At 49.4% G+C, this 27315-nt stretch overlaps 3 protein-coding genes across 12 annotated transcripts in view; 1 reads left to right on the top strand and 2 right to left on the bottom strand.

Moving 5' to 3' along the window:
• MYO1D (myosin ID) overlaps positions 1 to 2381 on the top strand; it is a 326596-nt gene extending 324215 nt beyond the window's left edge. Inside the window, exon 22 of the mRNA XM_072779460.1 lies at positions 35 to 2381. Within this exon, the coding sequence (XP_072635561.1) occupies positions 35 to 191 (157 nt within the window). The 3' untranslated portion in view covers positions 192 to 2381. The remainder of the gene's footprint in view (positions 1 to 34) is intronic.
• Positions 1 to 7491, bottom strand: part of CDK5R1 (cyclin dependent kinase 5 regulatory subunit 1) — a 92832-nt gene extending 85341 nt beyond the window's left edge. For all 10 annotated transcript variants that reach the window (XM_072779469.1, XM_072779468.1, XM_072779465.1 and 7 more), the window contains exon 1: positions 4714 to 7491. In XM_072779469.1, the coding sequence (XP_072635570.1) occupies positions 6484 to 7407 (924 nt within the window). In that variant the 5' untranslated portion in view covers positions 7408 to 7491 and the 3' untranslated portion in view covers positions 4714 to 6483. The remainder of the gene's footprint in view (positions 1 to 4713) is intronic.
• A 4541-nt stretch (positions 7492 to 12032) lies between these two features.
• PSMD11 (proteasome 26S subunit, non-ATPase 11) overlaps positions 12033 to 27315 on the bottom strand; it is a 31406-nt gene continuing 16123 nt past the window's right edge. The window contains exons 6-14 of the mRNA XM_072779459.1: positions 24803 to 24997; positions 19946 to 20090; positions 19084 to 19144; positions 17193 to 17255; positions 14853 to 14978; positions 14430 to 14465; positions 14124 to 14175; positions 13711 to 13853; positions 12033 to 13593 (exon numbers count right to left, since the gene is read on the bottom strand). Of these exons, the coding sequence (XP_072635560.1) occupies positions 13711 to 13853; positions 14124 to 14175; positions 14430 to 14465; positions 14853 to 14978; positions 17193 to 17255; positions 19084 to 19144; positions 19946 to 20090; positions 24803 to 24997 (821 nt within the window). The 3' untranslated portion in view covers positions 12033 to 13593. The remainder of the gene's footprint in view (positions 13594 to 13710; positions 13854 to 14123; positions 14176 to 14429; positions 14466 to 14852; positions 14979 to 17192; positions 17256 to 19083; positions 19145 to 19945; positions 20091 to 24802; positions 24998 to 27315) is intronic.

The raw sequence follows: 27315 nt of genomic DNA, 5'->3' as shown, positions 1-27315 counted from the left end.
CGCCTGTCTGGTCTTTCTCTTTTTGGTTTTCCAGTGAGAAGCGCCACCTCCAAGTCAACGTCACCAACCCCGTGCAGTGCAGCCTGCATGGGAAGAAGTGCACGGTCTCCGTGGAGACGCGGCTCAACCAGCCGGAGCCCGACTTCACCAAGAACCGCTCGGGCTTCATCCTCAGCGTGCCGGGGAACTGACAGCCCGAGGGGAGGCCTCGCCAGCGCTCGGGGCCGCCCCACCTCCAGGGCCCGGTCTAAATTGCCGACTCCCCGCTACTGCCCGCTAGAAATCAGCTCGCCAGGGTCCGTGCTTGGGGCCGAGCCCCCCTTCTGCCTCCTCCAAGGCTCCTCCCCTGAGGTTGTCCTGCTGGCTTTCTGCCTCTGGTCTCCGTCCTCCCCCCCCCCCCCCCCCAGTTTTCCAGTCCTCACTCAACAAACCAAAGATCCCGATGCCCTGCCACAGACCCTGAGCTCACGCCCAGACCATAGCTCATCACAGAGGCGACGTGATGGTGCCTCCAGTCAGCGAAGGCCCCTGCTGCCACCGCCTCCCCTCCCCAAGCCGCACCATTTGCAAGGTCAGGTCAGTGAGCCTTGACCCAGGGACCAGCAACTGACCCTGCAAGGCGTGGATGCAGTTTCCCCAACCAAAAACATGCTCCCCTGGGGGGTGGGGAGGAGATTGGCAGAGATGAGCTGGGGATGTAGCCCTGCTCTCTCTGCGAGGGCAGCCTGCCACCCCTTCCCTGAAGGTGACCTGGCTCAGAGCTCCTCAGTGGAGCCCCTCACCCCCAGCAGTTAACCAAGGCCATCAGGTGAGCAGGGTCACTAGCAGGGCTGGCCCCTCAGCCCAGAAGCCGGCAGAGCATCTATGCCCAGGGCCTGCCTCATACCAGGCCTGCAGGCTTCCTCTCTGGGAGAAAGCAGAGCATGTGCTCCAAGGGCCATCTTCCTTACTACATAGCCTGGGCCCGCGGGTGTAGCACACTCGTGTGCACAGTCGCAGAGCTGCTCAGTGGTTACCGTGTCTCCTGTGCCCACACTGCTGTCTAAGCGCCGATAAGAAACCACAGTGGTAGGGCCAGGGAGTATTCGGGGGTCTGGAAGTTTCCCTTCTGACACCTCTGTTTCATACACACTTGGAGAATGGGGACCAGGGCCAGAGGGGCAGAGTGACAGACACAGAGTGGGGGTCCCGGCACTGCAGGCCAGGCCAGGATGCCCACCTGCCCCCACGTATACACACACACACACACACACACACACACCCCTCGCCGCTGCAGCTGGGGCCCAATGCAGGCCTCATGCCAGGAGAGTGCCACCACCCTGCCAGTCTGTGCCCAACGGAAAGCATGGAGCCTCAGATGTCATCCTGAGATCGCTGTGCTCCTGAGCCTCAGCTGAGGACGCTGCCCCAAGCCCCTGAGCAGCCCAGGCCTCCCAGCCAGGAGCCATAATGGGAGAGACTTGGGATACCGCATGTGGGGAGGGGGCTAAGGTTGAGCCCACGACTCAGGGGGAGACTGGCAGGATGCAAAAGAGGGACGTGCTCTCCCCCCGCCACCCCACCCACTCTTGACCTGCCACCCCAACTCTGCAAAACACACCAAGTGCCTGAGTACAGCTCCTCTGTGCCTGGCCCAGTGCCTGACACGGCCAGCTGGCTGACACCCGTGCGGTCCCAACAGCAGGGTCTCATCCGCACCCCAACTTCCCAGGGCCCAGGAAACATTTGCACCATGTGCAATTTGCAACAAAGAATCCTCTCTCGGCATCCTGTCCTTAGAAACCCCACCTCATTCTCCAAGCCTGGTCGGCTGCCTGCACAGCCCAGAGGCGCCGTTGGCCTGGTCTAACAACAGAATTTTGCCAATCACCTTGACACTAGTTGAACCATCCTAACTGGAACGGCGCCTCCTTTCCACTCATTTCCCCAAACTTGTCGCTTTACACTAGAGACATGTACATGTATGTTTTAGATGCTCCAAAATGGAACATGCCAAATGAGTGCCTTTGCCTTTCTGAGGCTGGGGAGGCGGTGGGCCTTGGAGTCCTCCCTCCAGCCGTCCGGGGTTGCCTGTGGCTCCTCAGGCCAGCAGAGGGGCTTCCAGCCGAGGGCCAGTCCACAAGCACTTTTTCATGATGTCCTCAAGTCCCATTACGTGGCACCTGAAGGAGTAAGAATTGAGGGTGTGATCTCAGTGGTGCTTCCAGGGGGCCGGGGGTGAGCAGGAGGACGCAGTGATTGTAGGCAACGAAGTGTTTCTCTTGATCTAATTAAATGCAGTGGTATGGTTTGCTGCGTTTATTCCTATTTTCCATTAAATTAACTTTATTTCTAGAGCATATTTTGATTTACCATCAAGAGCAATAAAGCATTAAATCTCATTTTTAAAGGTATCCTGCTCATCTGTAATTGAGAACTATACACAGAGTCAGCTGTTGTCCCAGAGGATGGGAGGGAGCATGAAGCGCAAATAAGGTAAAATGGAGGCTAATTTACTGGGGGCTTTTGAACAGGAATATGAAACAGCCAGTGAGGCACAAGCAGTAGGGAGGCAGGGAGGCGGCGTTATATCAAGCACTTTGTTCCATCACTTTGAGGTCTGTCCGCTAGATTCGTGAAGTTCACTGCGTTCCGGTGGCCTGAAGTCACCGATGCCTACAGAGACCGGGTGGCCTTGCCCCAGGCTGGCTGGCTGGGGACAAGGGGGTGGCAAGAGAAGGAGCCAGAGGAATCTGGACCTCTCGGGGAGGGGTGGAGCTGCAGGTAAGCAAGGCCCCGCCGAGACGAAAGAGCCTCCCAGCACTCAAGGGCTACCGGGTCACCGTCATTGGTGGCAAAGAATGTGCAGTGCACCTACTCTGACCCAGACCAAAGGACATGCCCTGAAAGCGAGTGGCCCTGATCACAAAGCTGACCGCTCCCAAGGGCCAACTGGGTGGAGTGGCCTTCTTAGCGATCACGGTGCAGGGCCAGGAGGCTCAAGGCCACACTACCCGAGACCCAGGAGCTTAGGCTGGTGGCAGGAGCAGGCACAGACCACCGGCAGCACAGCCGGTGGGGGGACCCCACCCTTGCCACACTATGGGCTGGGGTGGCTGCTTATTCGGGAGCCCCGGGGCTGGATTTCTCGCTCTTGGAAACCCGCACAGAGCTACGCTGTCAAGGCTGAGCCACATGGACACCCTTCCACACCCGCCGGCCAGAGAGGAAGCGTCTGGGCGCTGGGCGCTGGGCAGGAGAGCCAGGCCTAGGCTACGCGGGGGCAGCGGCCTCAGAGCCAAGCTCCACTGTGGGGCCTGAGGCCTGGCGCCCCTGCAGGAGCCACTGCGCCAGGCCTCACGGGGCCGTGCCCTGGCCTGCTTGTCCCCCTGGCTACAGGTCCCAGTCACCCAGCCCTGCCCGGCCAGGCCAGGCCCAGCCAACGAAGCCTCTGCGGAGCAACTCCCACCCCCGCCCAGCTAAGCCCGAGTTGACTTAACCTGCTGACATAACCTGCGCTTCTCTCTTAATCACCTTAACGTGAACGCACCGGTTAAGCCCTCTCCCAGAGCCCAGCCCTCCCCTCCGCCCCCACCGCCCCGCCCCTCCCCCACGATACAAATCCAATTATGTTCCCAGCACAGGAATCATTTATAAAAGGGGCCCCCAGCCTGCTCATGAATGACGTGCCCACAAAAAGAGGCCTATGTAATGGATGGTCAGTGCATTTTATTTAATCAGCACAGTACAAAAATAAATAAAAATAAGGGAAAGGGAATTAAATTACAGCCAAACTGAGCTTCATGACCTTGTCAGATTATAAACCACACATACTTACAAACACACTACACATACATACAAAATGAGACAAATATAAATTAATATTAACAATACCCACGGTTTGGTCAAAGGATAACTACAGAACGAATTGCACTAAGAACCAACATACACCGCACGTGTAATTAGCAGTTTCAAATATACAGCCTATGAATAATTCCGAGTGGGAAAAATGGCACGTTTTCTTTTCATTGCAAGTTTAACAACTGTTGGAACAGAACTAAATTCTAATAAATAACTGCATGGAAAGAATAGATCAACCCTTCAGGTTTACAAGAAAAAGAGAAAAACCAAATCCTGAACTATTCCTGTGACTTGTTCTGTGCACGGGTGTAATGTTCACAGCCATCTGTTCTAAGATTATTTTTCTTAAGACACAAAATGCTCCTGGTTCGCATGCACAATATCACTGTAAACGCAACAATTAAAGAATAAAGGGGTTGGGTTTTTTTTTTTTTCCGTAGGTTAGTTTTTCTTTTTTTTTTTTTTTCTTTTTTCTTTTAATCATTGTTCTAAAAGTAGTCTTCATAGCAGCATGTCAGATGGGCTCAGGGCCCGCACGCTGGAGTCCATCAGCTCCCGCACCCGGTACTGACCAGCACAAGGGCAGGGAGGAGGCCATGGCCGGCTTCTCACCGGGGGAGCCAGAGACTGACCTCCTCAGCCCCAAGCCGCTCCTGAAATGGGCCCCTCCCCCAAGAAATAAAAAAATAAAATACGGAGAAAGAGCAGGAAAACACACAACCGGAATACTGGGGATGCGGCCGGAGCGTGGGGTTTCAGGCCAAGCTCAGCCGCCGGGTGAGTGACTACAGACACGCACCCCTCCTCTTGAGACTTTGCGCCCCAACGTCCCTCCCCACTTCTGGGCCCCGCTGCCCCCCAAGGGCCTCCTACCTCAGGTCACACGTGGCAGCGGGATCTGAACAGATGGGCTGGGTGACAGCTCCCACCGAGATAGAGGCGTGGCGGCCAAGTCTGTGGCAGCAGCCGAGGTTCCTTCCAGCTCCGCCTCAGCTTATTTGGCAGCCCAGGGAGGGCTCAGCGCAGCTGGGGCGAGGGATCGCCATCCCAGCCCCCCGCGGGCCCTCCTCCCCTTCCCCAGGGAAGCGGCAGCTCCGCTCCAGGCCTCTTAAAGTGAGACCCCGGTTTCACAGCTTTCTCTCGTGTGAATTTCAGTAGTGCTTCTGCTGAAACCAGCAGCCACCTAGAACCTATCCTGTGTCAGAGGACCCTCTGCCTGCCCCCCGCCACCCCCCCTCCCTGGGACTGGAAGGGAGACTTCCCCAGGGCATCTTCACATTGACCTTTATTCCCCAAAGCTGGAGTGATGGGCCACAGAGGAAGACTCGCTCCCTTCTCCTGGTCCTCTCCCAAGTCCCAAGCCACCAATCTGGGAGAATCAAAAAGGAAATTGATTAAGTACATGTCGTGTGTTTTTCACAGCCACTAAGATAAGGTGGAAACCCAAATCGGCAGCTGCAAATGATCAGGTGCAGAATGGCAGGCTTCCGAAGCCATGAGGAGCGCTACTCCGGCCTTGGAATTGTCTCCAAGATCCAGTGGTCTCACTGGGCCTCGCAGGGCAAGGCTTCGTCTTCAGAAGAAACTGAACTGTTTGGAAACAGCTTTAAATGAACAGGGATGGGGACGGCGGGGGGGGGGGGGGGGTGTGTACATCATTACCCCATCATTCTGGTCCCCGACATCACCTCGGCTCTGCAGGAACAAATGTCATGCACCAGCAAGAGGCCTTAGCCCTCAGGTGAGCACTGGCTGGTTTCAGGCACGACGACCCCACCTGCCCAGAAGGCAGGCTGTCGGTGAGGGGCACCTGCAGCCGCCCTGGCCTTCGCCACAGGGTGAGTAAGCTGCATTAGTCAAAGGAAAGATTCGCCCAGGAAAGGAGCTGTCCCTAGCTTCACCCCACCCCTTTAGCTGGGACCCCAAATCAAAGAACTTAATGAGTCAAACCAGCTCATTAACCGACACTACCAACACGGCTGGGAGCAGGGGGTAAGGAGGCCAGGGAGCAAGTTCCATGTCTTCACTAAAGGAAAACTCTTCTCCCTAATAAAAGAAAAAAGAGCAAACCAGGGTGGTGCATGGTCAAACGACAGGACACAATCTTTGTACCAGGCCAGCTTCTCCTCGACGAGTTGTCCCAGGGTGGTGGGCACCTCGCCTCACAACCCCATTCGTGGCTCGGTCAGGGTGGCCAGCTCCACAGGCCTCTGGGAGAACGGATGACCCAAAACAAAAGCCAAGAAAGGCCCTCCAACCGGCAACAGCAATGGCTCCCCAGGGCCAACTGGCCAGAGGCCCCTCTCTGGCTACCATGCCAGGAGCGGCGGGCAGCCTCACCTGCCCTGGTCCAGCAAGGGCACAGGTGGCAGAGACAGGTCAGTCCTTCAAATTCCCCAAAGTTGAGAAGTCAGTGGCCTGGGTGGCTCTGAACACATCTTCTGGGTTTTTGCACAAGGTTCGGGAGTTCAAAAGCGCCCAGAGTTCTTGGCAGGGCTGAAGAAAACCCCAAGGAGAGAAGGTGGGAAGGAAGAGGCCCTCGGTGGCTCTGCTAGACACATACTGTACACAAAATCTGATTTGCTTAATAATAAATTTTTAAAAATGAATTGAATCCTTGAGCCATGATGCGGGCTACAGGGCTCACCGATCGAGCCCCAGGAGGAGCCGCTTCTTGTCCTCCTGACCACTCTCGTTCTTCAGGTCGGAGAACACCTGTGTGAAGTAGTGCGGGTCGGCATTGATCTGCAGCATCTTGGAGCTCATGAGGTTGATGACGGAGAGGCAGCGGTCCCAAAAGGCCTCCTTGCAGCTCTCCACCAGGAAGGGCTTGAGCGGGTAGGAGATCTCGTTGCCCATGTAGGAGTAGGAGAGGTACAGGCAGGTCAGCAGGATGGCCTGGAGCTCGTGGTCCGAGCCCACCTCGGAGGAGATGACATCCCTGCAGAGCATGTAGAGGAAGACCACGTTGGCCGGCGTGATGAAGCCCTGGTCCTGCCAGCCCTGCAGAAGCAGCGAGCGGTCCACGCTGCGCAGCCAGAGCACAGGGTCCGTGGGGGACAGGTGCTTCAGGCGGTAGCACCGGCGGCAGAGAAACTCGCCCAGGCAGCGCAGCAGCTCGCTGGTGGACGCCTGGACGATGACACGTTTGGGCGTCCCCGCGGAGGTGAGAGCCGGGTGCGGGGCCTTCTTGACAGAAGAGGAGACCCCGGTCTGGGAGCCCGAGAGCTGGCTGGCGGGGGGCGCGGGCGGCTGGGCCGGCGGGGGCTGGGCGAACGTGGACAGGTTGGCGCACGACAGCGACTTCTTCAGGTTCTCATTGTTGAGGTGCGTGATGTTGTTCTGGTAGCTGCTGTTGGGCTGCACCTTCTTGGAGTTCTTCTTCTTGGCCGACACGGCCACGATCCTCTTCCACGGCAGCACGGAGATGATGGAGTGCCGCTTCAGGTTCTTGTCCTTGGCGTTCTTGCTGTTCTGCACGGCCGTGTAGTGGCCCACCGTGGCCGCGCCATCCTCAAACAGCGTGGCCTTGCGGTAGCTGGGGGACAGGGACAGCACCGTGCCCATGGTGCCGCTGCGCGCCGGGCGGGGGCCCGCGCCCCTGCGCGCCCAGCCTGCCGGCCGGAGGCGATGCGCTCAGCGGGCCCGCGGCGGTCCGGGGCGGGAGGCGGGGGCGCTCCGGGGGCGCCTGCGGCCCCCTCGGATCTGCGTGGAAAACAAGATGGTTCTCAGCACCAGGCGGGGCTCGGCGCCGCGCTCCGCCACCCGGGCCGAGGCGGCCCCCGCGGCCCTGGCCCCGGCCTCGCGCCCCCGCGCCGCAGCCCGGCCGCCTCCACTGCGGCACCCCCGCCCGCCTCCGCGGCCGCTGCGTCCCGACCGCAGCGGGAGGGGCCCGGCGCCCGCGGAGGTGGAGGCGGCGGCGGAGGCGGCGGCAGCGGCGGAGGCGGCGGCGGCCGGGGACCCCCGCCTCGACACACCGCGCGCGGCCCCGGCCCCGGCCCCGGCCCCGGCCCCGGCTCCTCGGGGGGCAGCGGGCGGCCGCGAGGCTCAGGCTTACCGGGCAGGCGGCGGCGGCTCCGGCGCTCCGCGCCCTCCCTCCGCAATGCGCGCCGCGGCTCGGGCCCGCGGTCCCGGCGCTCGGCGGGGCTCGGCGGGGCTCGCGCTCGGCGGCGGCGGCGGCGGCGGCTCCGGAGCTTCTGTCCAAGGTTCTGCAGGCGCTGCGGCCCCGCCCCCCGCCGGCCGCCCGCCGCCTGCGCCGCCGCCGCGCTCCCGCGCCCGCTCCCGCGCCCGCCCGGGCGCGCACCTCGGCGGCCTCGCTGTCGGGGGCGCGCGCGCGGCCCACGTACGGCCGGGGCTGGCCTGCTCCGGCGGCGGGGCGGGGGGCCGGGGGCCGGGGGCCGGGGCCGCCGCGGTCCTCAGCGCCAGCCGTGCGCGGTGCGGGCAGGGACGCGGCCAGGGCCCGAGCGCCTCTAGTCGCCGCGCCCCATCTAGGACCCGGACTCGGACGCCGGCGGCGGGTACTCCCGGCCCCGCCCCGCTCTGCGCCGCCGCGCCAGCAGCAGCCCGGCCGCGTGAGTCCCCGGCGCGCCGCGCAGCCGAGCTCCGGCGGGGCCGGGGAAGGGGGGGCGCCGGGGGCGGGACCGAGGCCCGAACCCGCCCGCCGCCCCGCCCAGACACGTGCTGCCTTTGTTCCCGCCGCGGCGCCCGCAGCCGCTGGCCGCGGGGGCGCTCTCGGCCGCGTCCCCGCCCAGGCGACGCGCGGCCCGCCGGGCTGGGGCTGGGGCTGGGGCCGGGGCCGGGGCCGGGGCCGGGGCCGGGGCCGGGGCCGCAGCTGCGGCGCGAGAAGCCATCCACGGAGGCTGGGTTTCCCGAGACCCCTTTTCCCATTAACACCCTCGTCCCCCGGGGAAGGAGCTATGGAGGTCGAGGGGGAAGGCCCCGAGCCGGGGCCGCGGAGGCGAAGCCTTGCTGAAGCCACTCGCATCCCGCTGGACTGTGCCATCGGCTTTCACGCCCACCCCGGCCGGCCGAGGCCTCGGTCCCCGCACCCCGGGGAAATGGCCGGAGCCTGGGTCAAGAGGAGTCGTCGGCAGACTGGCTCTCCCGCCCCCGCCAGGGCCAGGGCCAGGGCCAGGGCCAGGGCCGTGAGCCGCGCCCCCGAGATGGGCCAGCCCTTCACAACTGTGACCTGCGCATTTCCCCTGGCCCTCTTATCGGTTACAGTAAAACTGAAGCAACCGCTTTTCCAACCATCCTCTGATCTTCTGATTTGTTTTTCATGCTAACCACGTATCATTTGAAGACCTGATGCTGGCCAAATTGTAAAATTGACTTCTAGTAAGAACTGCCCTCAAGGACAAGAATTCATATCCTTCACAAGAGCTATTCTTCACTTGTTTTTCTTTTAGTTTGGTCTGGAAATTGATCTAGAGTTGCCCACAAACCAGAGAAACAGAAGATTCAAACAGTATCTTAATCCGGATTATCACCTCTGGACCAAAAGATAAGGAAGTGGTAATCCAGATTAACTACCCAACTCCCGGACTCCGGGCCACACCAGCCCACGAGGCTGTCAACCTGTGGCAGCTCTGACAGTTCTGCCTGCTGCCCCACGCAGAACAATGCTGCTATCAGGTCAGAAAGTGCCAGAATTTGTATATGTACTACCCAGCGATTTCTCTGTCAATAGGAGCAATTGAAAGCTTTGGGGACTTTGGTAACCATATAATGGGGAAAAAAAATGCATTGTTCTACACCGAGGGCTACTTCTGAAACATCCATAGCAGCTGTCATCTTAACTTAGATAAAAGCTGGCCCTTAGCTCACTGTGCCCCTCCCTCCAGATACAACCTCTGCTTGCTCTTGACATGCTGCAGTCCTCAACCCTCCTTCCTATAGTAAGCTTGAAGAAGTCATCTCCGAGGTCCCCTGGCCCAATGGCTGTCTTCCTCTCCAAGGCAAAGCCTTTTCCGCGCCAGCCCCTGGTGGAAAGGCCCAGCTCCCAAGCAAGCCTTTGTCCGTAGTCTCTCCAGGTCCCCTGCAGATTATTGTGTTGAGCAAAGGCTAAATGCTTTCCATTTCCAAAATATGCCTAAATTTCGAAGCCTGTAATCCTCCCCTTAAAACTATTTGGATCCACCCCGTTCCCTGTACCTACAAATTTCAGTTCTAACTATTCCAATTCATGGCAGACAGTACCAAGGCCCGCTTCACCCCACTTCATTTCCTAAACCAAAGAAGCAGACTTGCCTGGGCCTCTTCCGGTCTGGCCACACTCCGGGAGCCTCTCTTGCCTTTGTCCAGCCAGCCTTCCCTAGCACCTACGAAGAGGTCTTTGCATTACTGCCTGCACTGCCTCACACTTCAAAGGCAAAGCCACATTTGCAGCACAGCATGAAATGTGCACTGCCAGCACACTTGCTATTGTGACTAAGGAAAGAGGCTGTCTGGAAGTCCTGTTCACCCCTCTGCCCTGCCATGCCCACGGTCTCAGGGGACCCACCGCCACCATCACCACCACCACCACCCTCAAGCTCCCATCACAGCTCCAATTGCAAGGCAAGGAAGAAAGGGTAATTACTGTGCCAGAAATGGCAGAATCAAGGCCCAGACTGCAGACCCAGCTGAGCGAATCAGAGCTGTATTCTTCCCATTCTTCAGAGAACGACAGGAAAGAGCTCCAAACCCCACCATCAACCAGGCTTTTATCCTATAGCCTACCTCTCACTGCCAGAAGGGCCAGCCTGCTTGTTATGTGCGCTCTTGGGCTGGTGTTCCCATGTGTCACCAGAGAATCCCTGACCCCTGCATGGCCCCATTCCCATACCACCCCAAGAAAGAGAGGGCAAGGCCCCAGCCAGCTACCCTCCAGAAAGGGCTCCAAATAAAGCTAGGCTAAGCCCTGGCTTCTGAGGAAGCCGTGCTTTGTTCCTTCAGGGATCACAGAGCAGCATCTAGTGGCCCTTCTGGGCAGCACAGATTATATAACTAGTACGCAGCAGTGCTCCAGAGCCAAGCACCTCAGCCTCTCCTCCCAACACCACGGCTGTCTCATTAGCACACCAGAAAGTCTTAGCACCCTTAAGACTGGTGCCAGGAGGGTCCCCAGGTGAAGAAACGGGGCCCAGGCCAGCCTATGGGCCACCCAACCCTCTCAACTGTGCCCAGATCCAGAGTACTTGAGGCCAGGGAGGAAAAGCAGCCCTGGAGGTCTAGAGCAGCACTGTCCAAAAAAATATAATGTGAGCCACAAATGCAAGCCACATAGGTAATTGAATATTTTCAAGTAGCCACATTAAAAAAATTAAAAGAAACAGATGGATTTTAATAATATATTTTATTTAACCCATTATGCTCAAAATATTTCAACATATATATTTAAAAAGTTGAGCTATTTTACATTTTTTCATACTGTCATCAAAATCTGGTTTGTATTTACATTTGCAATGCATCACACTTCCAACTAGCCACATATCAAAGACTGAAGAGGCCTGTGTGGCTAGTGGCTACACCATGGACAGCACGGGTCTAGAGGAGGTCATCAGACCCACAAAGGGAGCCACAGGCTGCTGCCACCTCAGCTCCTTGGGGCTGCCCTAGTAGGCTTGGGAAACCCTCCCTCCTCTCCAACTCCAGGGCTGGATCCCTTTGGAATAGTTCTTACAGTCCTTTAGGCAAGCAAGTCTTCAAGTGAAACTACACAGAGACTATACAAAACTGAAAGAGTAACAAGTAGTTCTGACTCAAGTGGAGCTGGCGCTGAGAGCCCACCCCCTCTTCCCAGTGGCCGCAGAGCCCCTCAGAAGAATGCAGCCAGGGTCCAAGGGGTAGTATGAAAATTCACTGCTTTTGAAGATTTCAACTAAAAACCAAACCACAACTGCAGGCCTCTCCGGGCACTTGCATGACTTCATATAACCTTCCCATCACAATTACCTACCAGCAGAGGATCTTCCAGCCCAAACCCGTGCCCTCACTGGACCATGTTGCCTTGGAAAAACAGGAGGATGCCTGCATACCACTTCCCATTTCAGACCTGACCGATCAAATTTCTTCCTCAAAGCCCTCCACTTTATCCCAGATCAAAAGGTCTCCCATGAAGCAAACATGGTACCAGAGCTTTGGCCAGTCTAGAAGGCTACTGAGCTGTGTGGACTTGTTCAGAAGCCCTCCAGCACTCAAGAAAAGGACACTTTTTGAAAAAAAAAATTGTTTTTATTGGAACTCATCTGAACATCAGATATACCTGGTGTTGGTTAGCAAGAACCGTTTGTACATTTGATATTGATGGTGCCAAAACCAAAACAGTGACTGGACATGATGGGAAGAGATGTTGAGAACAAAAACCTGATTCTGGAGAGGAAAGTAAAAGCCAGTCAGATTCAGTGAGGATGCAAAACCTGGTACAACAAAATCCTTTTACAAAATATAAATTTATTACGAAAACCTGGAAGGATAATCTGAGAAAGGAAAAGAAAGAGAAAAGGAGGCCAGCAGGAAGGAGGCATGAGGGGAGGAGGAAAAGAGAAGACAAAAAAAATGAGGAGGAAGAAATATCGCTGGGCACGGCAGAGGTGCAGAAGCTCACCTGCCCAAATGGCACGAAAGCCTCACTACGTGATCTCATCATAACACAAAGCATGCTGAAATACAACGCTCTACCTCCCAGCCGTTCAGTTTCTAAGAGGTAAATAAAGCAGCTCCCTGGGAGGGGGACATGAGGTTGCTCAAAAACCCAACAACAAAGGTTTAAAAAACAAAAACGAAAGAAAAAAAAGAAAACCCACACCCCACAGTCTCATTTTCAATGTTCACTTGGTTAAAAAAAGACTAAATCCATCTGACAGCAGGAGGAGGAGTGGGACAGGGAGAGAAGCTGATGGATTTCAGACAGCCTGACTCCCCTGAAGGGGAAGGAGGGAGGAAAAGAGACATGTGATGGTCTCCTGGTGGAGAGGGGAAAGAGAAGGGACAGAGAGAAGAGCAGAGAGGGCAATTAAAACACTGACGTCTAATCTAGTTTACTGTGTTAAAAAGAGCCACATGCACAGCAGGCCCCCTGAGGGCCCACACTGCTCCCGTGTGGCCCTTGTGGACACTAGCTCCTGGCCTCGTCCCCATTCCTCCACAGGTCAGCTCGGAGCTGTGCAGGTGCTGCTGCGGTGGCGGCGGCGGCGGCAGGCCCTCGGGCCAGTCTGCTGGAGCCATTGTTGGGGGGGAAGGGCAGGTGACAGGCCATGTGGCAGGGGAAAGAACACCAAAACGCCTCATTTCAAATAAAAAAGAAAATAGCAGTCTATACACAGTTGTTTGTTTTGGTTCAGTACAAACAATAAAAAGTCGTTGCTTTGATGGTCAGGCAAACACCCAATTCTGAAGAGGAGGAGAGGTGACGCCCAGCAGGTGGATTAGGAGCCCCAGTGGTTGACGAGGCTCCTGGCTTTGCGGCCCTCTCCCAGGAGGCAGAGAGCACAGCTTTAGGTAGTGTAAGCCTTTTTCCTTTTATTCAGAATAACCTTTTTTTTTTCTTTTTCTTTTTTTTTTAAGCAATTTCCCCACTCCCAAGTTGGGCCAGTAAAGATTACATGAAAACTGGCACACCTATTGGCTGGAATACAGATGCACCAAATGAGGATTTAAAAACTTTCCGAGCGAAAAGTAGAACAAAAAGAAAAAAGAATCTCCTAGCATTTTCCCCAAAGGTTTCACTCTCCCGCCACACACACTCTCCAAAGGACCGCTACAGATCCAACTCTGCAAGAGAAGACAGAGCAGTGTCAATCGGGGAAGCTGCGAGGCCACCCAGAGGCTTTCAGTCTCAACAGGCAGAAGACGGCGCTGCCCGGGCTGGGTCCCAGAGCCGGCACTCACCTATGTCAGTTTCTTGGCTTTGTTGTAGAGGGAATCCACTACTTTACTCATGTTCTGAATGGTTTCCAGAGCAGCTTCGTAAGTTTTATCTACTGGGGGTTCATCGAAAATAATCAAGACACCCTCCCCCTGGTCCAAGATCCCTGTAGGAAACAAAAGGGCAACCCAGGTAAATGAAGGGATGAGATACAAAGGCACCTGAGAAGCAGCCCGCTCCCTAGCTGCCTCCCTTTCTCCAGGAAGGAGAATCAGAAATCATCTCCGTGTTCCATTTGTGCATATTTATTATGCATACTCTCATCACAGGGATAAGTATGGTGAGGATCCCAGGGAGCTACCAGGTGAAATAAATGGAACATCTTTCAAGATAAACAAGAGCATGATGCCTCAACTGCTTCACCACTGTTACTCACCATGAAATTTCTTGTCAAGAATCATCTGTGATAATTTCCTTTCCACGTCGGCCTAAAATCAAAGCATATGATTAAAGGGATCGGTATCCACTAGTCAGAGATCACACTGACACAAGTTTTGTACAAAAGGGCAAACAGATTGTCAATAAAACAGCAACAGTGAAACTCGAGCTCTGAGCTCACAGTCCCCACGCCACACCATGAAGTTTGAGGACTTTCCAACAAGGCCCATTGAGTACAAATGCTAACCACTTCCCCAGCCCCTTTCCCTGTCCCTGCCCCCAAGACAAGCTCAGGACTCCTTACCTTAGAGAGTTTGATGAGGCTAGATATGTGTTCAATCTACAAGAAAAGGCAGAGAGACAGTGACACTGAGAGTCCTACTTCTGCCTCTAACGTGGGGCCAAACTCTCTTTGGTCATGCTTAGGCCTCTCACCATTAGACAACACACATTCCCGTCCCACATACCCACTGTAGACAGACATCTACCACATGCACGGTGACTACAGAAGCAAGGAGGGGACTGTACTCAGGATGAGCAGGGCAATCTCACTGGCCTCCATCCCATAGAATTTCCTTAACACTTATTCCTATGGCAAGAAAAGCCCAAGCCTTCTTGCCCACCAGACACAGCCTTGGATGCAAGTTCCTATTCTGGACACGTGGGAACGGAGGGGACTAGACAGAATGGCTAGCCAAAGAATCAGAGTCCCCAAGAGGGTCCTTACCTGAACTCGGGAAAAAGGCTCAATGACTCGGATCAGATTCTGTTCCAGTAAGTTATCATACAACTTGGCCAAGTGTGTACTGATGATTGGGTCATCCCGGAGCTCTGCCCGATAATCTGTCAGGGCCTGCCAAGAAAGCCAGTCACAGAGATTGGCACAGAGAAGCACCTAAAGTCACGCTACTCCTAGCTTCCTAAGTAGTTTGCTGGGCCTTGTAAACACATAACTGACTGAAGCTCTAGAGGATCTGAGATGAAAGAAAAGTTATGCCAGAAGGCAAAGGAAAGGAAACATCAGGAACTAAAAGATGGAGACCCTTCTAGGCACCACCTTTCTGTCAGAAGGCCTCATGTTGACAGCCCAAACCACGTAAGCCCGATACTACACAAGCAGTTCTCCGCATGTATCCCAAAGAGTAAATAGGGTCTCCATGAAAAAAAAAAATTTTTTTTCTGCGATTAAATAATGAGAAATGCTTGGACACCCGGGTGGTTCAGTTAGTTAAACGTCTGACTCTTGATTTCAGCTCAGGTCATGATGTTAGGGGCGTGAGATTGAGCCCCATGTCCGGATGGGCATGGAGTCTGCTTAAGATTCTCTCTGTCTGCCTTTCCCCCTCCGTGTGTGTTAGTTTGTGTTCTCTCTTTAAAAATAAATAAAAAATAATGGGAAATGCTTAATCCCACAACTGGCTCATGGAGTTGTTTTTTTTTATTTATTTATTTTTTTTATGATAGTCACAGAGAGAGAGAGAGAGGCAGAGACACAGGCAGAGGGAGAAGCAGGCTCCATGCACTGGGAGCCCGACGTGGGATTCGATCCCAGGTCTCCAGGATCGCGCCCTGGGCCAAAGGCAGGCGCCAAACCGCTGCGCCACCCAGGGATCCCCTGGCTCATGGAGTTTTATGAGCACATCAGCATATAGTTCTGCAGTTAACAGGAAACAAAACACCTAATTTTGTTCAGCCCTCATGTATCCCAGACCCTTATCCCCATCAAACATCCCAAACTTTAGGATAAAATGATCTAGTCTACTTTGTTTATTCATGTATGTAATTTATTTACTTTGAGGAATGGTCTAAATATCCAGCCTCATGTCAGCTGTGCTACAAGGTGTTAAGAGAAGAAGCAAATCATGCCAAGTAAGGAAGTGAAATTGGCAAGAAAGCTCAACAAAGATGTGGAATCTTGGAGACAGCCAGAGCCAAATGGTTTAGCCTCTATCCACAATTAAGTTTTTCTTTCTAGATCTACATTTGTTTTTAAGTTGGTCATTATACTGAGACTAGGAGAAGAGAGGCTCAGAAGAGAATATACAAAGTCTCACTCTACTGCTTAGGCATGTTTTTTCCCCTTTTCAAACCTTGGCTAACAATGAGTAAAAGGCACAGGAGGCAAAGCCAGCCTGGAACATCAACCTCGGGAAGTGTCTTCTGGTCCATGTGCACATAGCAAGACTCTTTCTCACGCCCACAAGAGAAGCAGAGCTGGCACTGCTGGAGTTGAAGGAAACTCTATGACCATGGCGTGCACAATAAGTGCCAGGCCTGGCATTGAGGCCTGACACGTGAGCTGTGGGGCTTCAAGCACTCTCCCTGAACCATAGGCTCAGCTCCCTCAACCATAAAATGCAGAGAAGAGGTTTGTTGTGAAAAATCTAAGTGACAGGGAGCTTGGGTGGCTCAGTCATTAAGTATCTGCCTTTGGCTCAGGTCATGATCCCGGGGTCCTGGGAATGAGCCCCTGCACCAGACTCCCTGCTCAGTAGGGGAGGTCTGCTTCTTCCTCTCCCTCTTCCACCCGACTCATGTTTTCTCTCACTCACCCTGCTCTCAAATAAATAAAAAATCTTTAAAAAGAGAGAGAGAGAGAGAGAGAGAAGAAAAAAATCCAAGTGAAAAAGGATGAAAGAACATTTTTTTAAAGATTTTATTTATTTGAGAGAGTAGAGCAAGAGTGAGCACGAAGCAGCGAAAGAGGGAGCAGCAGAATTCCTGATGAGCAGGAGCCCAACATGGGGCTCGACCCCAGGACCCAAGGATCATGTCAGACACTTAACCAGGCGCCCAGATAAAAGAACTTTTTGAAACTGAAAGGTACTATATATAAATGAGGTACTACAACTCAACAAGTTTTGTTGTATAAAATTTCCAGGTTTTGATACTGTACTATAATTAAAATGCAACCACTGGGGAAAATTGGATGAGTAATACATGGGATCATTGGGTACAGTCTTTGAAAATTCTTATGAAACTATAATTATTTACAAATAAAGAGATTTTTTTTAAGTAAATGCCCCTCTCCTCCACCCATTCCCTACCAACCCAATACCCTGCTTACCTTTTCAAAATCTGCCAGTGATCTATTCTTGCTAGCCTGAGCCACACATTTTAATGCTTCTGTCTAAGAGTAAAGAGAAAAACAGTGACAGTGATCTATTCTGTACATTCACATCCCATCCAATATATGCCTTAAGCAGTATGCTATGTCCACACAACTTCTGGCTACAAGGAAGAACCCACCCCACAAATGTTCTTCAGAGGCCTGGAAGAAAAGCTAGACCACCACCAGTGTGCCACCAGTCTCCCTTTGAAATCTGAAATGACTTAAAAATACTAGGAAATAGAAAAATTAAAAAGGAAAAAAAGGAAAAAAAGAAAGAAAAGAAAGAAAAGAAAAAAGAAAAGAAAAGAAAAGAAAAGAAAAGAAAAGAAAAGAAAAGAAAAAGAAAAAGAAAAAGAAAAAGAAAAAAGAAAAAAGGCCCTTATATGGCATTCACCAAAGAGGACAAGCTAAAAGAAAAAATGACCAGAGAACTGTGATCTCTTTCCCCCTCCTCCAAGGCTCCTTATTCCCAAAGCCCACTGACTTTCTTGCCCTTAGACCTGGTCATACCTGTGCTTCCAAGTCTCATTCTGCTAGGTTTGGTACAGAGCAAGATCCAAGATCTACTTTCATTAGGGTTGAGACACCAAAATTCTACATATTATATACTCAATGTTAAAATGCCATAGAGAGATGAAGGTACAATCAGTGGTTGAGGTAAACTTCTAGCCTCATTATAAAAGGCACATTCACTCAGCAAGAAATCTACAATCTTTCTGGGAGTCTGTCCTAACTCCTACTTGAAAGCTGTCATCAAGGTCCAAATGACCAGAAGTAGCTTCTCTGGTACAGCCCATGCATTTACATAAAGATGGTATGTCGTAAGGCAGAGTTTGAAATAGTGCAAAACTAACCATTAGTGTAGTGTGTCACAGTATTTGTCCCAGAGAGAGAAAATGTCATAATGAGAAAAGCCTAGAACTAAGAGCCAGATAACCCAAGTTCAAAGTCTGGCTCCATCATTTAATAGTTACCTGATCCTGTCCTAGACACTTGGTCTCTCTTAGCCCATGTCTTCAATTCTGATTCTAGATAGGGCAGTGAGTCCTTCACTTTTGTAATAATGACTATACCTGTGGCCAAAGTAGGAGCCCCAAACCAGGGCCACTTGTAGAGAAAGAAGAAACCATCTATTGTGGCCATTCCTCCAAAGAGTTCATGAGTCTATTGTTCAGAGACAACTGCATTTGAAATCTAGAAAGATTACTTTTACTTTACTAGTGATAATCCAACAAAGTACAGAGAAGGCATGGTCCAAGTGTCTGAGTCCTCCTTTACACAGGTCATACTCATACCTACTCAGGCACAAAAGGGAGCTACCTACTTTCAAATGCCTCTTGCACCACACTCAAAACTCAAGACATGAGTGGGAAGGTACTCAAAAGCCCTTGGGTGAGCCATCAAAGCCTAGTTTCTGCACCAAGCACTTTGACCTTCTTAAAGCACCTCCCTAAAGTACACCAGACTTTACCAGGTTCCAGACTCTTGGAGAATCCAAGCTTTCATATTCTGCACATGTTAAGTTTACAAGTCAGGCTCATGACAGATAAATTTTTTGGTCAAAGCTAACAGTAGCCTAACTCATACAAATGCCTCAGTTCAGTTCTATAACTCCCTCAAACCACCTGATGTCTATAAAAGCACCAAACACTAACTCTCCAGGCCAAGAATTGACCAGTATAGAAAATACACGGAATGAACTTAAGGGTGGAGGGAGGAGTGGGAGGCCACATGGAGAATATAGAATGGAGACTGAAAAGCACTGGTCTCACCAGGCATCATGACTGACAACATGCTGGCCTCAACAGTGGGCAGAGATCATAACTGCAGTCAAGGTATTCCCTACCTGCCTCCCCGCATACCGCAGTGCAAGCTTCCCGCTCACCAAAGCCTGGACATCTTCTGGGCTAGAAAGAAAAAAGACATACTTGGTCACTGCTCCAGGATGTTATGCTTCTAAGTATAAGTTTAGGCAAATTTCTTTTTCTCAGAATTCCACTGAGATGACTGCTCATGGAGGTAAGAGTCCCCACCCCTAAACCTGTATGTCCCTCACCTCACAGAAGCCAGGCTTTCGCCACTCTAGGCCCAAGCTCAGCATTGAAGAGTAGAAAAACTCCAGCATTAAAAAGAAAGCCACACTGAATGTACCAAAAGTTAACAGACCCAACAGGCAGAATGATAAATTTAAGTCAAATCCCAGTACAACAGGTCTTGTTAAAACACAACCCCTGTGTAATCCAAAGATCCAAAAAGTCCTAGTCAATATCATACTTATTCCCACAGAATATAGATAAGTTCTGCAGAATTCCTTATAAAAACATTTATCCTACTTGCTGTTGTTCCCTAGCCTCACTCATACTTTAACCCACCCCATTCTGGGTGGCCCAGTTGGCCAGTGCTACACTAAGCTGTTTCTAGGCCCTCTGGTGCTCAGCAACTGCCTGGTCAGAATAATTAACAGGATGATATGAACACTCCAAGAGTCTGGAAAGGAGATTTATCTAATCTGTCTCCACGATTCTCAAAGACTAGGAAGCAAAAGTGCTCTGGAACACCTTCAATCCTCCCACTCTACATCAGCCAGCACCAGAGGCAGCAGCTGCTACTTCGAACCAGCCCAACTCCCTGTGCAAGCCAGGTCTGCATGGCAGGAAACAGAGGTGAAGAACTTGAGTTCTCATAGCCACAAGTTAACGTGCACCTACGTGTTGAGCATGATTTTGCAGAGCAACATGTACTTCAGAGATGTGATGGCCTTGGGGCTATCAATGGAGTCATAACCCTCAAACGCCTCATAGAAATAGGAGTATGCAGTTTTCCAATCCTTCTCCTCTGCTGCATGGATAATACCTGGGCATTGAAAGAAAGAAGTAAAAACCATTATGAAATAATAGACCCATCAAAGATCAGAGCAAGGGGGATACCTGGGTGGCTCAGTGGCTAAGCGTCTGCCTTCAGCTCAGAGCATGATCCCGGGGTCCTGGGATCTAGTCCCATATCAGGGTTCCCGCAGGGAGCCTGCTTCTCTCTCTCTCTGCCTGTGTCTCTACTTCTCTCTCTGTGTCTCTCATGAATAAATAAAAATAAATAAAAAATAAAAAGATCACAGCAAGGGCCTCCAAAATCCAACACAACCCTCTCTACTTAGTGATGAGGTCAGGAAAGGATAAAAGGACCTGTTCCAAAGTCACTGCCAGCTAGTGGTGAAAGCTGGGATTAGAACCCAGGTCTTTAGTCTCCCAGTTCAATGTCATCTTGACAACATAAATCCCAAAGGGGTCAGAGACCCTTTTAAAGGGGATCCTAAAAACCATGCACCAACATCTTTCCCCATGCTTCTTTACACTACTGTGGTTCTGCTATCTTCTAAGGCCACTAGAAAAGGCCATAGTTACCCTCTAGGACATCACCCTCATAGATTAGGAAGCTGAATCAAACATCCCTGGACTGCCTGAAAAACCTGTTTTAACAATATTTCTTTAAGAGACCATTTTTAAGCTTGACATTTTTGTATGTAAGCAGCTCTCATAAGAGAAAAAAAAATCCAACTTCTTTTGCTCTCGTTGTATTTGTCATTTATGGATGTGCTTTTGCTTAGATGCAATCGATATAGATTTCATATAATGCCAGATCCATGAAATTAATTTAACTGGACACTTCCTTAGGCTAAGATATCATAGTTTATATAAACAATTCTCTACTGTTTAGAAGTTGGGTTGCAAAAAAAAAAAAGAAAAGAAAAGAAGTTGGGTTGTGCCCAACAAGGCTAACTTTGATTAAACTTGCTAGTACTTCCAACTGTGCTATCACTTGGGATAATATGAAATTTAGTTCCTTCTAGCATGGGAGGCATCTAAGTCCTCAAAGCGTATATCAATTCTAATTCTGCTTTAGCCCCTTATGAGGTTACAGACCTCAGCCCCACTCATTTACCACAGTTTTCCCCGACATTTTTCACATTGAGATACACTGAGAAAGTATTCAGCACCTTGAAGTAAAAGGATGAGATTGTTTACACATGACCCAGGGGAACATTTCAGCACATTTTTAACCCACCTATCGAATAGCTGCGTGCCTACACACCATCTGGGAACTTCTGACTTAATACCATTTACTGAGTGATATGTGCCATACCCCAATACTTTTACTCTACCCAAGAAGCCTCTCATTTTGAAGCTAAAGGAATCAGACCCTTCTTCACTACTGTTCTAAAGAGAAAAATTCCCATTCCCCATACCTCCTGGTCTAGAGCTAGAAGAAAACACACCACACAATAAGACAGGCCAAAAAAAAAAAAAAAAAAAAGTAAAATAAGGCCCACGAACCAGTATACTGCTTTCCCAAATACATTAATAGGGCCCACATTAGAACTCCAAGCATCATGGCTAGTATATGAGGTTTATTATTTTAAAACAAAACAAAGTAACAACAACAAAACTAGATTGTCGCTCATTCAACACCAGTATTAACAAATGTCTATTATTTGCCAGGCAGTGATGTAATTACTACAGAAAAAATAAGTATAAAAAAAGGACCTCATGAAGCTCATAGTCTCACAGTGGGGAAAGATGGTCACCAAAATGAGATTAGTGCCGTAATATATACAAAAGAATATAGCTTTGAGAGAAGTCCAAAAGAAAAAAAAAGCACTAAAGAGGATTACAGATTAGATTAGACATATGAACTGGACCTGGAAGGGTGCATGCGAGTTTACCAAGGGGATAGATGCAAAGGGGAATTTCCATGCAAAGAAGACAAAATACAGAAAAGGCACAAAAACAAGAGCACATGAAGTCATTTGGTAACTGATGAAAATGAAAAGATGCCTTCCTTTTCCATACCATGTTAGAATAAAATGTAGCCTGGGGATATGGGGAGCCACTGGAGAATTTCAAACAAAGGAGTTAAATGATCTGATTTGTGCTTGAGAAAAATGACTTTGGGGCCAATAAAAAAACAGTGGACTGGAAAAAGGGCTCAGAGACAGATCAGCAGAAGACTGCTCCAATTAGAGTAGTGACTGTAGAGATGGAATAGAAAAGGTAGGTTTGGAGACAGACTCAACCTGATCTAGCAACTGACTGGATATGAGGGGTTAAGAGAAAAAAGAGTCAAAATTACTCCAAAGACAATAGCTTGAGCAACAATAAAAAAATATATATATATTACCATTAACTTGAATAGAAAAAAAGATTGAGGGAAGAGTTAGATAATAATTTTGCTTTTTGACATGTTGAGGCTAAGACTCTTCTAAGGCATTTAAGTATATATGTCCATTATGCAGCTGGAAATCTGGATCTAAAATTTAGGAGAGAGGAAAGCTACTGAGGATGAAGGTGAGGAAACTACTAGTGGCATGTAGCAGCTAAAGTCATGGGTGAGTACGGCATTTTAGAAAGGAAACAGAACAGGAAAAGAAAACAACTAAGAAAACAACACTGAGGACACACTTAAAATTTAAAAGTCAGTCAGAAGGAAGAGGAAAGGAAACGGCAAAGTGTGACCATGGATAGTTAATCAACGGAGGAGAACCAAGAAGACAGTGATGTCAAAGAAGCCTAAAGTGTTCTAAAGGATTAACTTCTCCCCAAAAGTCAAGAGGTTCTAAGGGACTTATTAATTCTTTCAAGGAGTCAATAGAGACCTCAAAGTAAGGATACTCTTTCAACTTTTCCAAGAAACTTGACAGAAAGAAGACAGCAATTTACAAAAGAGAAAAAAGCCTGTGTTTTTGAGCCGATGCAATTAAAGGACTAAGAGGAAGATTCAAATAAAGAAGACTGAAGACAGAATAGAACAAAGACAGGTAAAAGAATCATTCCTAATAAGGAGTAGACTGAGCTGTGATACAAATTCTAGAGAAGAAAAAGGAAAGAGCTCATGTAAACATGGCCTCTATTTTCCTCTGTGAAATCCAATGCAAATTCATGTCTTGTCCCTGAAGGAAGGGCATAATGAAAGGACAGCAGCTTTAAAAAAGTGCCAGGGGCACCGGGTGGCTCAGTAGGTTAAGAGCCTACCTTCTGCTCAGATAATGATCTCTTCTCACTCTGCCCCTCTGCCCACTCGTGCGCTCACTCTCTCCCTCTCTCTCAAAATCTTAAAGTGCCAATATTGGTCAAAGGGAGGACAGCTATAAGAGCTTCACATTTATCATCTCACTGAATCTTCACCACAATCCTATGAGGAGATATTATTATTATCACCATTTTAGAGATGACCTAAAGACAAATTAAGTAACCTGTCCAAAGTCACAAAGAACCAAAATTTGACAGAATCAAATTGACAGAACCAAAATTTCAACCAAGGAAAGGTGGTTTATAGAGCTTCTGCTCCTCCTCTCGGAATGACAATACAAGCTATTTGATATTCACAATACCTGATAAGCAAGTAGTACAGGCATTGTGTTATGCAAACACGGAGAAAACATCCCAGGGAGGTAACACCAGGATTTACACTAGTCTTCTGCCTCCAATTCCAGTGTTCCATCCATAATGATGATAAATTATGACTAATAAAAGCTGCTGACTACAAAAAACAGGCATGACCTCTGAGCCCCAATATTCACACTCCATCAGAAAGGTATACACTGGGGATCCCTGAGTGGCTCAGTGGTTTGGCGCCTGCCTTTGGCCCAGGGTGCGATCCGGGAGTCCCAGGATTGAGTCCCACGTCGGGCTTCCGGCATGGAGCCTGCTTCTCCCTCCTCCTGTGTCTCTGCCTCCCTCTCTCTATGTCTATCATGAATAAATAAATAAATAAATCTTTAAAAAAAAAAAAAAAGAAAGGTATCCACTACATTCAACTGAAATGGGGGATAGTGGAGGAGACTTTCCTTAGCCTTGATCTGACACCCTTTGGAAAAGTCCAACATCCTTTACCAAGGCTTCCAAGCTGTGACAAGAGACTTAGGTTAGTCCAACCATGGAGAGAAGTGGTACCCTTTAAGTGAGTGACTAAGATAGAGGTTAAGGGAGATTTTTAAACCTGTAAAGGTCGGGATGCCTGGGTGGCGGGTTGAGCACCTTGCCCCTGGCTCAGAGCGTGATCTGAGGTCTCAGGATCAAGTCCCACATCAGGTTCCCTACCTGGAGCCTGTTTCTCCCTCTGCCTACGTCTCTGCCTTTCTCTCTCTGTGTGTCTTTCATGAATAAATAAATAAAATCTTAAAAAAAAAAACCTGTAAGGGTCTTGGCTCTAACAATTAGGCTGCCTTGCTCATCACAGTAAAGTATTTTTTTTTAAATATTTTTATTTATTTATTCAGGAGAGACATACAGAGAGAGAGAGAGAGGCAGAGACACAGGCAGAGCAAGAAGCAGGCTCCATGCAGGGAGCCTGACATGGGACTCGATCCCAGGACTCCTGGATCACGCCCTGGGCTGCAGGCGGCGCTAAACCGCTGCACCACCAGGGCTGCCCGGAAGGTACTCTTCTAATTGGGTTTCTCTGAGCTTGAGCAGAATCAGCTAATTACATTCTCTATCCTGACATCCCCCCATTCCCCACTGTGATATAAAAAGAGCTTTAAGAAAACATCACATGAGCAGCTAGGGTGTTACCTGATTGCATATCCAAGGTGGCCTGCAATTTAGGAGGGCAGTAGATAGCATTTGCTGTAGTTCGAGCAGAGGTTAAGGCAGCTCGGGCTTTCGGCAAGTTGCTCAGGGCATGGTATGTTTTGCTTTCTAAAAGCTGTACTTCCACCAAAAGGGCTTTGTCATCCATCTTTTTCAACTCCCGCAATAGCTGAGAACCTGGAGCAGGAAAAAATATATACCCCTTTGTTATCCATAATCTTAATACCTTAATACTATAACATCTTACTCTCCCACCCTCATAAGAACACTCAGGATAAAGAAACCTGCCTGAACTCAAATAGAGGTAGTCTACTTGCGAGAATTGTATTTTTTTTTTTTTTTTTTTTTTTTTTACTAATGTTCTATCTTCCCAAAGAGAAACATAGATCTCTTTGAAGTTTTTGGCATACTAATGACATTAGACCCAAAAGTCCTATAAGCTTCTTCAGATTTGAATACAGTGACAATCTCCACCCAGAACATGCAGAAACTAGTTATTTGGTTCAGACAGCCACTAGATATCATTCTTTTCCTGTCTAGCAATTATACGATTGCATAAAAAATTGCAGGCACTAAGGCTGGTGGGTTGGGCAAGGCAAGAGTTCGGGACATGCCAATGCTCTCCAAATACACCTTCTTCCCACCTCAGATGAGAAAATCCAATCCAAACAGATTTGCACCATATATAGAAATAAATAAATTATGACTGATAAATCATAAGACCCAGGGTGCCCCAGTGGCTCAGTCATTAAGGCATCTGCCTTCAGCTCAGGTCATGATCCCAGGATCTCTGCTCAGCGAGGAGCTTCCTTCTTCTTCTCCCTCTGCCTGTCACTCTGCCTACTTGTGCTCTCTCACTGACAAATAAATAAATAAAATCTTAAAAAAAAAAAAAAAAAATCAACAACCTGAATGTAAGAGCTAAACCCATAAAACACAGGATCTGGGATTAGGCAACGATTTCTTAAGTATGATACCAAAAGCATAAGCACAAAAAAATAAACAGGACTTATGGGCACCTGGGTGGCTCAATCACTTAAACATTCAACTCTCAATTTTGGCTCAGGTCATGATCTCAGGGCTTTGAGATCAAGGCCTGCATCAGGCTCCATGCATGGAGCCTGCTTAGGATTTTCTCTCTCCCTCTCCCTCTAACCCCCCTGCACCCCTACGCCTATATGCATTCTCTTTCTCTCCCTAAAATATAATAAATAAATAAATAAATAAATAAATAAATAAATAAATAAATAAATAAATAAATAAAGGTTTTAAATTAGAATATGCCTCAAAGGACACTATTCAAGAAAGTAAAAAAAGCAATTCATAAGGGGGGTGGTTTGCAAATCACATATCTGGTAAAGGACTTGTATCCAGAATAAACAATAAGAACACAAACAACCCAATTAAAAAATAAGCAAAAGATTGAATAAACATTTCTCCAAAGACATATAAATGTCCAATAAGTACATGAAAAGATTCTCAACATTACTAGTCATTAGGGAAATGCAAATCAAAACCTCGAGATACCACTTTTACCCCTACACAAAGATGGCTAAAATAAAATGTGGCATAACCACACAATGGGTATTCAGCAATACAAACAAATAAAGCAGTGATACATGCTATAACATGTACAAACCTTGAAAACATGCTAAGTGAAAGATGCCAGTCACAAACACCACATATTACAGGACTGTATTTAAATGAAATGTCCAAAGAGGTATATCCAATAGAGGCAGAAAGTAGATTAGTGGTTGCCTGGCAGGGGATAGGGAATAATGGGAATGATAACGAACAGGTACATGGGTACAAGGTTTCTCTCCGGGGGATGAAAATGTTCTAAAATCTGATTGTGGTGATGACTGTACAACTATGAATATAGTTAAAATCACTGGCTCATACACTTCGAAAAGGGTGAAATTTTATTGGTCTATGAATTACAACTCGATAAAACTGTTACTTTTGGGGGAGGAGGGTGCCTGCCTGGCCTTTTTTTTTTTTTTTTTTTAAGATAACAGAAATTTATTCTCTTATAGATCTGGAGGCTGGAAGTCTGAAACCAAGGTGCCAGCATGGCCACATTTCCTTCTAAGGCTCCGAGGAAAATCTGTGCTATACTGCTTTCCTAGCTCCTGGGGGTGGCTGGCTCTTCTTGGTATTCCCTGGCTTGCAGGAAATCCCCTAGAATCACCAGTCTCAGCCTGTGTCACCCCATGGTTGCCTCTCCTCTGTGTGTTTCCAAATCCCTCTGTCCTTATAAAAATGCCAATCATTGGATGGAGGGCCCACCTGAAGCAGGTATGAACTTGATCATGGAAGAGCATGCAACTCTTGATTTCAGGGTCATCAGTTCAAGCCCCACATTGGGTGTAGAGATTGCTTAAATACATTAAACTTTAAAAAAAATTATTTGATTAATGCTACTATTTGAACCATATGCAATATCATTTTGCAGGATAAAAACTGAATATTGGCATTTTTTTTTTCAGCTTAAT

This window comes from Canis lupus, chromosome 16, assembly GCF_048164855.1.
Source record: "Canis lupus baileyi chromosome 16, mCanLup2.hap1, whole genome shotgun sequence".
Lineage (NCBI taxonomy): Eukaryota > Metazoa > Chordata > Mammalia > Carnivora > Canidae > Canis > Canis lupus.
This window is presented reverse-complemented; position numbering and strand designations above follow the sequence as displayed.